The sequence below is a fragment of the Anomaloglossus baeobatrachus genome, chromosome 9 (genome assembly GCF_048569485.1).
Source record: "Anomaloglossus baeobatrachus isolate aAnoBae1 chromosome 9, aAnoBae1.hap1, whole genome shotgun sequence".
In the NCBI taxonomy this organism is placed as follows: Eukaryota; Metazoa; Chordata; class Amphibia; order Anura; family Aromobatidae; genus Anomaloglossus; species Anomaloglossus baeobatrachus.
In genome coordinates, this window is record NC_134361.1 from 227004689 (window position 1) to 227019515 (window position 14827).

At 55.4% G+C, this 14827-nt stretch overlaps 1 protein-coding gene across 1 annotated transcript in view; it reads right to left on the minus strand.

Moving 5' to 3' along the window:
• The window catches only part of LOC142251922 (calmodulin-regulated spectrin-associated protein 1-like), a 48189-nt gene that overhangs the window by 33067 nt on the left and 295 nt on the right, over positions 1-14827 (minus strand). The window contains exon 2 of the mRNA XM_075324970.1: positions 12146-14459. Coding sequence (XP_075181085.1) covers positions 12146-14459 — 2314 coding nt within the window. The remainder of the gene's footprint in view (positions 1-12145; positions 14460-14827) is intronic.

The following is a 14827-nucleotide window of genomic DNA, read 5'->3' on the forward strand; positions in this document are numbered from 1 at the left end:
AGAATTCCGATGGAAAAACGGCCCTTGGGACAGTAAGTCTGGTCGGTCTGGTAGTGCCCACGGTTGGCCGACCGTGAGATGCCACAGATCCGGATACCACGCCCTCCTCGGCCAGTCTGGAGCGACGAGTATGACGCGGCTGCAGTCGGATCTGATCTTGCGTAGCACTCTGGGCAAGAGTGCCAGAGGTGGAAACACATAAGGGAGCCGGAACTGCGACCAATCTTGCACTAGGGCGTCTGCTGCTAGAGCTCTTTGATCGCGAGACCGTGCCATGAAGGTTGGGACCTTGTTGTTGTGCCGGGACGCCATTAGGTCGACGTCCGGCCTTCCCCATCGGCGACAGATTTCCTGAAACACGTCCGGGTGAAGGGACCATTCCCCTGCGTCCATGCCCTGGCGACTGAGGAAGTCTGCTTCCCAGTTTTCTACGCCGGGGATGTGAACTGCGGATATGGTGGAGGCCGTGGCTTCCACCCACATCAGAATCCGCCGGACTTCCTGGAAGGCTTGCCGACTGCGAGTCCCCCCTTGGTGATTGATGTATGCCACCGCTGTGGAGTTGTCCGATTGAATTCGGATCTGCTTCCCTTCCAGCCACTGCTGGAAGGCTAGTAGGGCAAGAAACACTGCTCTGATTTCCAGAACATTGATCTGAAGGCTGGACTCCTGCTGAGTCCACGTACCCTGAGCCCTGTGGTGGAGAAACACTGCTCCCCACCCTGACAGACTCGCGTCTGTCGTGACCACCGCCCAGGACGGTGGTAGGAAGGATCTTCCCTGTGATAATGAGGTGGAAAGGAGCCACCACTGCAGAGAGTCCTTGGCCGTCTGTGAAAGGGATACTTTCCTGTTCAGGGATGTTGACTTCCCGTCCCATTGGCGGAGAATGTCCCATTGAAGTGGACGCAGATGAAACTGCGCAAACGGAACCGCCTCTATTGCCGCCACCATCTTCCCGAGGAAGTGCATGAGGCGTCTTAAGGAGTGCGACTGACTTTGAAGGAGAGCCTGCACCCCAGTCTGTAGAGACCGCTGCTTGTCCAGCGGAAGCTTCACTATCGCTGAGAGAGTATGAAACTCCATGCCAAGATACGTTAGTGATTGGGTCGGTGACAGATTTGACTTTGGGAAGTTGATGATCCACCCGAACGCCTGGAGAGTCTCCAGTGCAAAATTCAGGCTGAGTTGGCATGCCTCCTGAGAGGGTGCCTTGACCAGTAGATCGTCCAAGTAAGGGATCACAGAGTGTCCGTGAGAGTGCAAGACTGCTACCACTGCTGCCATGATCTTGGTGAACACCCGAGGGGCTGTCGCCAGACCAAATGGCAGAGCCACGAACTGAAGATGGTCGTCTCCTATCACGAAGCGTAGAAAGCGTTGGTGTTCCGTAGCAATCGGCACGTGGAGATAAGCATCTTTGATGTCTATTGATGCTAGGAAATCTCCTTGGGACATTGAGGCAATGACTGAGCGGAGGGATTCCATCCGGAACCGCCTGGCGTTCACATGCTTGTTGAGCAGTTTTAGGTCCAGAACAGGACGGAAGGAGCCGTCCTTTTTTGGAACCACAAAGAGATTGGAGTAAAATCCTCGCCCCCGTTCCTGAGGGGGGACAGGGATCACGACTCCTTCTGCTCTTAGAGAGTCCACCGCCTGCAGCAGGGCATCTGCTCGGTTGGGGTGTGGGGAGGTTCTGAAGAACCGAAGTGGAGGCCGAGAACTGAACTCGATTCTGTACCCGCGAGACAAAATGTCTGTTACCCACCGGTCTTTGACCTGTGACAGCCAAATGTCGCAAAAGCGGGAGAGCCTGCCACCGACCGAGGATGCGGAGGGAGGAGGCCGAAAGTCATGAGGTAGCCGCCTTGGAAGCGGTTCCTCCATTTGCTTTCCTGGGGCGTGAGTGAGCCCGCCAGGAATCTGAGCTCCCTTGTCCTTTCTGAGTCGTTTTGGACGAGGAGAATTGGGCCTTGCCCGAGCCTCGAAAGGACCGAAACCTCGACTGCCACTTTTTCTGTTGAGGTTTACTTGCTCTGGGCTGTGGCAAGGAAGAGTCCTTACCCTTGGACTGTTTTATGATTTCAGCCAATGGCTCACCAAACAGTCTGTCTCTAGATAATGGCAAGCTGGTTAAGCATTTTTTGGAACCAGCATCTGCTTTCCAGTCCTTTAACCATAAGGCTCTGCGCAAAACCACAGAATTGGCGGCCGCCATAGAGGTACGGCTCGTAGATTCTAGGACAGCATTGATAGCATAGGTCGCAAACGCAGACATTTGCGAAGTTAGGGACGCCACCTGCGGTACTGCTGGATGCATTATAGCATCCACCTGTGCCAGACCAGCTGAAATAGCTTGGAGTGCCCACACGGCCGCGAATGCTGGAGCAAACGACGCGCCGATAGCTTCATAGACAGATTTTAACCAAAGTTCCATCTGTCTGTCGTTGGCATCTTTAAGTGAAGCGCCATCCTCTACTGCGACTATGGATCTAGCCGCAAGCTTGGAAATTGGGGGATCCACCTTTGGGCACTGGGTCCAGCGTTTTGCGGATGACATGTTGCTGCCTCCTTAGAGCAGTACAGGGTGTCCAGCCAAGAAGCGACCTTACAGTGCACTATATAAATATATATATATATATATATATATATATATATGGTACCAAGAAAGAAGTACACTAATATATCACTGAGGCACTAGTGGGGCCAGCACTACTGTGCAGCTTACCGCCCGCTTAGGAGCGGTGTGTGGTCGCCAGAAATCCCTCTAGTCTGGGTCTCCCAGAGCCTGCTGCCTCTCCCCAGCCAGATCGCATGTGTAATGGCTGCCGGCGTCCTTGTGGAGAGGGGGGGCGGGCCCTGGGCGTACACCGACGAAGAGCGGGAAGTCTGCTTCCCCCTGTGCCTAGTGAGAGGGCTGGAGCATGTAAATAAAGCTCCAGCCCTCGGCGCTGCCAATTGAGCAGCGTCTCTCCCCTACCCTGATTGACAGGGTGGGGGCGGGAACGAAGCGGCGCTAGGCCGCAGAAGCCGGGGGCTAAAGTTAGAAGCGCCGCCGCCGTAAAAGCGCGGTCGGCGCCAAGTCCCCGGCGCACTACAAGTCGCAGCTGCGCCGCCGCTCCAGGAGCGGTCGGCGCAGTAGTTCCCAACAAATAACGTCACTCAGCAAAGCTGCAGTGACCTAACCCAAGCGTACAGCGCTACTGTCCCCGGCGCACTATAACGCTCAGCAAGCCTTGAGAGTGTCCGTGCCTGCCGGGGACACAGAGTACCTGAAAGTTGCAGGGCCTTGTCCCTGAACGGCACTCCCGCTCCAAATCCAGCAGGTTCTCTGGGTCTGTGGATGGAGCCCGGCCCCAGGGCTTGGGGGCCGGCAAGATCCCACTTCCACAGAGCCCTCCAGGGGATGTGGAAGGAAAACAGCATGTGGGCTCCAGCCTCTGTACCAGCAATAGGTACCTCAACCTTACAAGCACCACCGCGGGTGAGAAGGGAGCATGCTGGGGGCCCTATATGGGCCCTCTTTTCTTCCATCCGATAGAGCCAGCAGCTACTGCTGACTACAAACAGTGGAGCTATGCGTGGATGTCTGACCTCCTTCGCACAAAGCAGAAAACTGGTGAGCCAGTGATCCCACTGGGGGTGTATAGCCAGAAGGGGAGGGGCCTTACACTTTTTAGTGTAATTGCTTTGTGTGGCCTCCGGAGGCAGTGCTATACACCCAATCGTCTGGGTCTCCCAATAGAGCGCCGAAGAAATTGGGTCTTGCTGGAGCCTCGAAAGGACCGAAACCTCGACTGCCACTTCCTCTGTTGAGGTTTGCTCGATCTGGGCTGGGGTAAGGAGGAGTCCTTACCCTTGGACTGTTTAATGATCTCAGCCAATTGCTCACCAAACAGTCTGTCTCCAGATAGTGGCAAGCTGGTTAAACATTTCTTGGAAGCAGAATCTGCTTTCCATTCCTTTAACCACAAGGCTCTGCGCAAAACCACAGAGTTGGCAGACGCCATTGAGGTACGGCTCGTAGAGTCCAGGACAGTGTTGATAGCGTAAGTCGCAAACGCAGACATTTGCGAGGTTAGGGACGCTACTCGCGGCACTGCTGGACATATGATAGAGTCCACCTGTGCCAGGCCAGCTGAAATAGCTTGGAGTGCCCACACAGCCGCGAATGCTGGAGCAAACGACGCGCCGATAGCTTCATAGACAGACTTTAACCAAAGGTCCATCTGTCTGTCATTGGCATCTTTAAGTGAAGCCCCATCTTCCACTGCAACTATGGATCTAGCCGCAAGCCTGGAGATTGGGGGGTCCACCTTTGGACACTGGGTCCAGCGTTTGACCACGTCAGGGGGAAAGGGATAACGTGTATCCTTAAGACGTTTGGAGAAACGCTTATCTGGATAAGCATGATGTTTCTGGACTGATTCTCTGAAGTCAGAGTGGTCCAGAAAAGTACTCAATTTACGCTTAGGATACCGGAAATGGAACTTCTCCTGCTGTGCAGCTGCCTCCTCTGCTGAAGGGGCTGGGGGAGAAATATCCAACAGTCTATTGATGGCCGCTATAAGGTCATTTACCATGGCGTCACCATCAGGGGTATCTAGATTGAGCGCGGTGTCAGGATTAGATTCCTGATCACCCACCTCTGTCTCCTCATACAGAGCCTCGTCTCGCTGAGACCCTGACCAGTGTGATGACGGCGAGGGTCTGTCCCAGCGAGCCCGCTTAGGCTGCCTGGGACTGTCATCCGAGTCAGAGTCTTCAGCCTGTGATGCCTGGGACCCCCTTGAAGTACGGATTAGCTCCAACTGAGGGGGACCGGGGAGCATAGACACAGCAGTGTCCATGGTCTGAGAAACTGGCCTGGACTGCAAGGTCTCCAGGATTTTTGTCATAGTGACAGACATTTTATCAGCAAACACTGCAAAGTCTGTCCCCGTCACCGGGGCAGGGTTCACAGGCGTCTCTGCCTGGGCCACTACTACCATAGACTCTGGCTGCCGAAGTGGCACAGGGACCGAACATTGCACACAATGGGGGTCATTGTAACCTGCCGGTAGATCAGCCCCACAAGCGGCACAAGCAGTGCATACCGCCTGTGCCTTGGCACCCTTGCGTTTTGCGGATGACATGTTGTTGTCTCCTCAGAGCAATGTAGGGTATAAGCCAAGAAGCGACCTTACAGTGCAATATATATATATATATATGGTATAGAGAAAAAATGCACCAAATAACACTGTGGCACTAGTGGGGCCAGCACTTATGTGCAGCTTACCGCCCGCATAAACGCGGGTGTGTGGTCGCCAGAGTCCCCTGTCTGAGTCTCCCAGAGCCTGTGTCCGTTCTCCAGCCAGACTGCATGCAGGAATGGCTGCCGGCGTCCTGTGGAGAGGGGCGGGCCCTGGGCGTGTTGAGACCAAGAGCGGGAAACTTGCGTCCCCACTGTGCCCAGTGAGAGGGCTGGAGCATGTAAATAAGACTCCAGCCCTCGGCGCTGGCTATAGAACAGCGTCTCTCCCCTTCCCTGATTGACAGGGTGGGGGCGGGAACGAAGCAGAGCTAGGCCGCAAAAGCCGGGGACTAGATTTATGAGCGCTGCCGCCGTAAAAGCGCGGGCAGCGCGAGTCCCCGGCGCACTACAAGTCCCAGCCGCGCCGCCGCTCCCGGAGCGGCCGGCGCGGTAGTTCCCAAGACATAAAATCACTCAGCTAAGCTGCAGTGACTCTAACCCGAGCGCGCAGCGCTAGTGCCCCCGGCGCACTAGCACACCCAGCAAGCCTGGAGTGTGCGTGGCCTGTCTGTGCGGGGACACAGAGTACCTGAACGTTGCAGGGCCTTGTCCCTGACTGTACTCAGCTCCTCCAGCAGGGTCTCGGTCTGTGGATGGAGCTCGGCCTCAGGGTCTGGGGGCCGGTAAGATCCCACTTCCACAGAGCCCCCCAGGGGGATGGGGAAGGAAAGCAGCATGTGGGCTCCAGCCTCCGTACCCGCAATGGGTACCTCAACCTTACAAACCGCAAGTGGGGTGAGAAGGGAGCATGCTGGGGGCCCTATATGGGCCCTCTTTTCTTCCATCCGATAGAGTCAGCAGCTACTGCTGACTAAACAGTGGAGCTATGCGTGGATGTCTGACCTCCTTCGCACAAAGCAGAAAACTGGTGAGCCAGTGATCCCACTGGGGGTGTATAGCCAGAAGGGGAGGGGCCTTGCACTTTTTAGTGTAGTGCTTTGTGTGGCCTCCGGAGGCAGTGCTATACACCCAATCGTCTGGGTCTCCCAATGGAGCGCCGAAGAAGAAGGGAATTTTGTTACTTACCGTAAATTCCTTTTCTTCTAGCTCTTATTGGGAGACCCAGACGATTGGGGTATAGCTACTGCCCTCTGGAGGCCACACAAAGCACTACATTAAAAGTGCAAGGCCCCTCCCCCTCTGGCTATACCCCCCCCGTGGTATCACGGGTTCTCCAGTTTTAGTGCCAAAGCAAGAAGGAGGAAGCCAATAACTGGTTTAAACAAATTAACTCCGAATAACATCGGAGAACTGAAAAACCGTTCAACATGAACAACATGTGTACCCGCAAACAACAAAAAAACATCCCGAAGGACAACAGGGCGGGTGCTGGGTCTCCCAATAAGAGCTAGAAGAAAAGGAATTTACGGTAAGTAACAAAATTCCCTTCTTCTTCAGCGCTCTATTGGGAGACCCAGACGATTGGGACGTCCAAAAGCTGTCCCTGGGTGGGTAAAGAAATACCTCATGTTAGAGCTGCAAAACAGCCCTCCCCTACGGGGGTGTCACTGCCGCCTGCAGGACTCTTCTACCTAAGCTGGCATCCGCCGAAGCATAGGTATGCACCTGATAATGCTTGGTGAAAGTGTGCAGACTGGACCAGGTAGCTGCCTGGCACACCTGTTGAGCCGAAGCCTGGTGACGTAATGCCCAGGACGCACCCACGGCTCTGGTTGAGTGGGCTTTTAGCCCTGAAGGAACCGGAAGCCCCGCAGAACGGTAGGCCTCTAGAATTGGTTCTTTGATCCATCGAGCCAGGGTGGCTTTAGAAGCCTGCAACCCCTTGCGCGGACCAGCGACAAGGACAAAAAGTGCATCGGCACGGCGCATGGGCGCCGTGCGGGAAATGTAGATTCTGAGTGCTCTCACCAGATCTAGCAAACGTAAGTCCTTTTCATACCGGTGAACCGGATGAGGACAAAACGAAGGCAAGGATATATCCTGATTAAGATGAAAAGAGGATACGACTTTAGGGAGAAACTCCGGAATAGGGCGCAGCACTACCTTGTCCTGGTGGAACACCAGGAAGGGAGCCTTGGATGACAGAGCTGCCAGCTCAGACACTCGCCGAAGCGATGTGATCGCAACAAGAAACGCCACTTTCTGTGACAGCCGAGAAAAGGAAACTTCCTTCAGAGGCTCGAAGGGCGGCTTCTGGAGAGCAACTAGTACCCTGTTCAGATCCCATGGATCTAACGGCCGCTTGTACGGGGGCACAATATGACAGACCCCCTGCAGGAACGTGCGCACCTTAGAAAGACGTGCTAGACGCTTCTGAAAAAACACGGATAGCGCCGAAACTTGCCCTTTAAGGGAGCTGAGCGACAAGCCCTTTTCTAACCCCGATTGCAGGAAGGAAAGAAACTTGGGCAATGCAAATGGCCAGGGAGACACTCCCTGAGCAGAGCACCAGGATAAGAAAATCTTCCACGTTCTGTGGTAGATCTTAGCCGAATTCGACTTTCTAGCTTGTCTCATTGTGGCAACGACTCCTTGAGATAATCCTGCAGATGCTAGGATCCAGGACTCAATGGCCACACAGTCAGGTTCAGGGCCGCAGAATTCTGATGGAAAAACGGCCCTTGGGACAGTAAGTCTGGTCGGTCTGGCAGTGACCACGGTCGACCGATCGTGAGATGCCACAGATCCGGATACCACGACCTCCTCGGCCAGTCTGGAGCGACGAGTATGATGCGGCTGCACTCGGATCTGATCTTGCGTAGCACTCTGGGCAAGAGCGCCAGAGGCGGAAACACGTATGGGAGCTGAAACTGCGACCAATCTTGAACCAAGGCGTCTGCCGCCAGAGCTCTTTGATCGCGCGACCTCGCCATGAATGCCGGGACCTTGTTGTTGTGCCGGGATGCCATTAGGTCGACGTCCGGCACTCCCCAGCGGCGACAGATTTCCCTCGCATCTGTCGTGACTACTGCCCAGGATGGGGGCAGGAAGGATCTTCCCTGAGACAATGAGGTGGGAAGGAGCCACCATTGTAGGGAGTCCTTGGCCGTCTGGGAAAGCGAGACTTTCCTGTCCAGGGACGTTGACTTCCCGTCCCATTGGCGGAGAATGTCCCATTGAAGTGGGCGCAGATGAAACTGCGCAAAGGGAACTGCTTCCATGGCTGCCACCATCTTCCCTAGGAAATGCATGAGGCGCCGCAAGGGATGCAACTGGCCCTGCAGAAGAGATTGCACCCCTGTCTGTAGTGACCGCTGCTTGTTCAGCGGAAGCTTCACTATCGCTGCTAGAGTATGAAACTCCATGCCAAGATACGTTAGTGATTGAGTCGGTGATAGGATCGACTTTGGAAAGTTGATGATCCATCCGAAAGACTGTAGGGTCTCCAGCGTAGCATTCAGGCTGTGCTGACATGCCTCTTGAGAGGGAGCTTTGACCAATAAATCGTCTAGGTAAGGGATCACCGAGTGTCCCTGAGAGTGCAAGACTGCTACCACCGCCGCCATGACCTTGGTGAAGACCCGTGGGGCTGTTGCCAGACCAAATGGCAGAGCTACGAACTGAAAATGGTCGTCTCCTATCACAAAACGTAGAAAACGTTGATGTTCTGTAGCAATTGGCACGTGGAGATAAGCATCTTTGATGTCTATTGAGGCAAGGAAGTCTCCTCTGGACATTGAGGCAATGACAGAACGCAGGGTTTCCATCCGGAACTTCCTGGCGTGCACATGTTTGTTGAGCCGTTTTAGGTCCAGAACAGGACGGAACGAGCCGTCCTTTTTTGGAACCACAAAGAGATTGGAGTAAAACCCTTGCCCTTGTTCCTGAGGAGGGACTGGGATCACCACTCCTTCCGCTCTTAGGGAGCCCACCGCCTGCAGCAGAGCATCTGCTCGGTCTGGATGTGGGGAGGTTCTGAAGAACCGAGCTGGAGGACGAGAATTGAACTCGATTCTGTACCCGCGAGACAAAATGTCCGTCACCCACCGGTCTTTGACCTGTGACATCCAAATGCCGGAAAAGCGGGAGAGCCTGCCCCCGACCGGCGATGCGGAGGGAGGGGGCTGGAAGTCATGAGGTAGCCGCTTTGGAAGCGGTACCTCCATTTGCTTTCTTGGGGCGCGTGTGAGCCCGCCACGAATCTGAGTTTCTTTGCGTCCTCTGAGTCCCTTTGTACGAGGTAAATGGTGTCTTGCCCGAACCTCGAAAGGACTGAAACCTCTGCTGCCACTTTTTCTGCTGAGGTTTGGTTGTTCTGGGTTGTGGTAAAGAGGAGTCTTTACCCTTGGACTGCTTAATGATGTCAGCCAATGGCTCGCCAAACAGTCTATCTCTAGATAAAGGCAAACTGGTTAAACATTTTTTGGAACCAGCATCTGCTTTCCAGTCCTTTAACCACAAGGCTCTGCGCAAAACTACCGAATTGGCGGACGCCATTGAGGTGCGACTGGTAGATTCTAGGACCGCATTGATAGCGTAAGACGCAAACGCCGACATCTGCGTGGTAAGGTGCGCCACTTGCGGCACTGCTGGATGTATGATAGCATCCACTTTTGCTAAGCCAGCTGAAATAGCCTGGAGTGCCCATACGGCTGCGAATGCCGGAGCAAACGACGCGCCGATAGCTTCATAGACAGATTTTAACCAAAGGTCCATCTGTCGGTCATTGGCATCTTTAAGTGAAGCGCCATCCTCCACTGCAACTATGGACCTAGCTGCGAGTTTGGAAATCGGGGGGTCTACCTTTGGACACTGTGTCCAGCGCTTGACCACCTCAGGGGGGAAAGGGAAACGCGTATCTTTAGATCGTTTAGAGAAACGCCTTTCTGGGTGAGCGTCGTGCTTCTGGATTGATTCTCTGAAGTCAGCGTGATCCAACAAAGCACTCAATTTACGCTTGGGATAAAGGAAACGAAACTTCTCCTGCTCCGCAGCCGCCTCTTCTGCTGAAGGGGCTGGGGGAGAAATATCCAACAGCCTATTGATGGCTGAGATAAGGTCGTTTACCATGGCATCCCCATCAGGGGTATCCAGGTTGAGAGGGGTTCCAGGAATGGATTCCTGATCACTCTCATCAGACACATCACAGGGAGACTGATTGCGCTGAGACCCTGAGCAGTGTGATGACGTCGAGGGTCTTTCCCAGCGAGCTCGCTTAGGGTGGCTGGGGCTATCATCTGACTCATAATCCTCGGCCTGTGAAGCCGGGGACCCCCCTGTGGGCTGGATTAATTCCAAGTGAGGGGGACCTGAGGACAGAGGCCTCGCCGTGCCCAAAGACTGAGCCCCATGCATAGATTGCAAGGTTTCAAGTATTTTTGCCATAGAGACAGACATATTATCAGCAAAAACTGCAAAGTCTGTCCCTGTCACCGGGGCAGGACTTACAGGCGTCTCAGCCTGGGTCACTCTCCCTCCTGACTCCGGCTGGCGAAGCAGCACCGGGTCGGAGCATTGCACACAATGGGGGTCATCGGAGCCTGCTGGTAGATTAGCCCCACATGCAGCACACGCAGTATACACAGCCCTTTTTGCCTTGGCCGCCTTGCGTTTTGAGGATGGCATGTTGTTGCTTCCACAGAGGGATCTGGGAGATGCAGCCAGAAGCGACCTCACAGTGCAAGAAATACAATATCTCTATATCCTACACAGTACACCGATACACCGTGAGGCACTAGAGGGACCAGCACAGAAAAATCGCTTACCGCCCGCTTAAAAAGCGGGTGTGTGGTCGCCAGATAGCCCCTAGTCCAGGTCTCCCAGAGCCTTGCGTCCTTCCTCCAGCCAGACTGCATGTAATGGCTGCCGGCGTCCTGAGAGAGAAGGGGGGCGGGCCCTGGGCGTTCCTGGCTAAGAGCGGGAAGCCTGCTTCCCTCTGTGCCTAGTGTGAGGGCTGGAGCATGTAAATCAGGCTCCAGCCCTCGTCGCTGCTAGCGAACAGCGTCTCTCCCCTACCCTGAATGACAGGGTGGGGGCGGGGGAACGAATCGGAGCTGCCGGCGTCCTAGGCCCAAAAAGCCGGGGACTCAATTTATAACCGCCGCCGCCGTAAAAGCGCGGACGGCGGATCCCCGGCGCACCACAAGTCACAGCAGCGCCGCCCGGTCCAGAGGGGGTCGGCGCTGCGTTCCCATACACAAACAATCCCCCAGTAATCTGTAGGGACACTAGCTCCAACGTTGCGGTCCCCGGCGCACTACAACACCCAGCCAGCCCGGAGTGTGTCTGTGCCTGCCGGGGACACAGAGTACCTGTATGATGCAGGGCCTGTCCCTGATCGTACTCCTGCTCCGTCTCCATCAGGTTCTAATGGGTCTGTGGATGGAGCCCGGCGTCAGAGCTGAGAGGCCGGCAGGATCCCACTTCCACAGAGCCCTACCAGGGGATGTGGAAGGAAAACAGCATGTCAGGCTCCAGCCCTGTACCAGCAATAGGTACCTCAACCTTACAACACCATCCAGGGGTGAGAAGGGAGCATGCTGGGGACACTATATGTGTCCTCTTTTCTTCCATCCGAAATAGTCAGCAGCTACTGCTGACTAAAATCTGTGGAGCTATGCATGGAATGTCTGACCTCCTTCGCACACAAAGCTAAAACTGGAGAACCCGTGATACCACGGGGGGGGGTATAGCCAGAGGGGGAGGGGCCTTGCACTTTTAATGTAGTGCTTTGTGTGGCCTCCAGAGGGCAGTAGCTATACCCCAATCGTCTGGGTCTCCCAATAGAGCGCTGAAGAAATACGGTATTTCCCATACCGTCAATGCTAACCACAATGCGTGTCTAAGCAGGGAGACCGGGGCAATGTCATTAGTTGAGGCCGTGTCTCGGGGGACATATGACCGATGCCGGGGTTTACAGACACAACAGGATAAAGGATGTGGGCTACTTGCCTTGAAGAAGAACCCGACCCCGGACTTCTGATCTTCCCCTATGACATCGGTGGATTTCTCGGACGGCTCGGCTCTGTCCGGTCCCTCGGGATCTTTCAGTTCGGAGAGGTCCACCTCGATGAGGCTGCTTTTGTTCTTCAGCCTCTCGTCCACAGGAACGTTCTCCTTGTCCGAGGTCTCTGAAGACCCCAGGCGCGCGCCGTTCACAGAGTCTCTGTGCATTTGCTCGGAAAGGATGTTGGCATCTTTGGAGGAGGAGGACAGGATGAATGTCCGTTGGATGTTATCCTCGTGCAGCCGGAAACTGCCGGTGGATTTGTCCTGGGGGGCTCTCACTTGCTCTGCCCCGTTCTCTGCAGTATCAGAGGGGGCGCACGGCGATTTCGGAGGTGGGACGGACTTTAGGTGGGGTAAGGTTTCTATGCTGTGGGTGGGCGTTATCAGGCGTGAGGTTTTTTCCTTGGTGGTTTTATGCTCAGTGGTCCGGGAGAATCTGGAGTTGCGTCCTTGGCCGAATCTCTTGCGAGGTCCCGTGACGGTTCCCGTGGGGGACAGCGGCTCCATGAACTGAACAGGCGGCTTTAACTTATGGTCTTGGGTGCCATTTTTCAGATCCGGTAGGACGGCGCCTGGGGCCTTCATCAGCAGCTCTTGCTGCTGGGAGATCTTCATGATGGCCTGCTGTAGTGTGCTGATGGTTTCATTCAGCTTTTCGATGGAGAGGTTGCACTCGCTGACGTCTACCTCGGAGTCGGCGTCGTCGGGTGTACTTACATTGCACACGTCTCCTTCCAAATCGGGCTCCTTGAGCTTCTGATCGAAGACTTCCTGAACTTTAGGCTCCTTAGACCCTTCGTCCGTTTTTTCAAAGTGCGGCGCCGTCTTAGCAGGGACGGCCTCGGCCTCCTCCAAATTCAGCCTACTGTAGTCCTTCGGGAAATGTTCCGGCTTCAGAGGGCCGTCGGGTTTCCCTTTCTTCACGACGTGCAGGAAGGCGGCTTTGCCGAGCTTTAAGCGCTGCCTGGCGGACAGCGACTCCATTTTCTTCTTCTGGGTCTCGATGGCCCGCCGCTTCTCCTCCAGCTGCATGTGGAGCTGGACCAGTTCGGAGGCCAGGACGTTGGCGTGGTCTTTGCTCTGCCTGGTGGGGCTCTGCTCCCTCCGTTGCTTCCAGGTGGTCAGCGGAGGCGGGCAGCACTCCGACCCGTCCGGCGTGGTCTTCTGCGAGCTGCTCGTGCTGGACTTTGTCTCGTAGCTATTGAGTCTCTGAAACTTCCTCTCGGCGAAGCTGGTCATCCGGATGCTCCCACTAGCCATGGACACGCTGCTGACCTGCGAGATGGTGCTCAAGCACGGACTGGAGCGCCCGCTGGCATCGTCTTTGTCGTCGTTCTCCTTTACCTTCATGTCCTCCTGCAGTTTGGCGGACTCTACCTCCCCTATGTACTTACACACCGGGAGGGACGGGGGCAGGTCCGGGTCACAATCCTCCAGATCCAGATGGTCAGAGTCCGAGTCGTTCCTTAATACCGTCCACGTGCCTTCCGGATCTTGCTCTTTATCCGCCAGGACGTGTGCGGCTTTTTCCTCCTCGGCGGGTTCTACTTTAGAATCGTGAAGGAAAAACCCGCCGCTGAGCTGCTCGGTCGTCTCCACGCTGCTGGTCGCGAGTGGTCGAAACGTCCCGCTGCCATTTTCCAGTGGCGGGGCATCCACCCGGGAAGAATCAGCAGCGGGTAAGTCACAGCTACTGACCGGGGTAAACGTTCTGTTCAGATCCCGGCCGACGTGATTAGTGGTTATTTTCTTCCGCGAGAAAGACTGCGACCCCTCGTTCTGACGTCTGAAGACGAACCCCCGGGGCTTCGCCTCGCCGTACTCCTCTCTTTTGTGGACGCTTTGCTTTTCTTTCGCGGGTCTGAGAACCGCAGGCATTAAGGGCTCTAAAAAGAAACTGTCGGGCTTGCAGTCTACATCCGCAGATATCCTTCCGGGGGATCGTGCGGTGCCGGGATGACTGGAGGCTCGGGAAGAAATGCTCTGCACCTCGAGGTCTCCGTGACTGGACGCGGCATCCGCCCGGATAAACGCCACCAGCTCCTCTTCATCGTCTTCTATGTCCACGTTTCCCAGCAGGCTCCTCGAGGGGACGTGTGCAGAAGAGCTGCTGCTGGGGGGGTGCTTTGGGGTCGCATTTATGATATTTGACGCCAGGCTGTCCTTACTGATTGACCGGGCCAGACTAATGCTATCGCCGGAGGTGGCGTCCACATCATCAGCACAATGGAGGGCGAAGGGAGGCTGGGAGAGCGGCCTGCACAGAGAGAAAACAGCGAGAATCAGATTTATTATCTTATGTTACATACCGTACTTTTCATTTTATAAGACGCACCCCAAATTTAGAGAGAAAAAAATATGGGGTCAGTCTTATAATCCGGTGCTGTGGTGGTGGAGCGGGGTCACAGGAGGCAGGGGTGGAGCGGGGTCACAGGAGGCAGGGGCGGTGGTGGAGCGAGGTCAGAGGAGGCAGGGGTGGTGGTGGAGCGGGGTCCCAGGAGGCAGGGGTGGTGGTGGAGAGGGGGTCACAGGAGGCAGGGGTGGTGGTGGAGCGGGGTCACAGGAGGCAGGGGTGGTGGTGGAGCGGAGGTCACAGGAGGCAGGGGTGGTGGTGGAGCGGGGGTC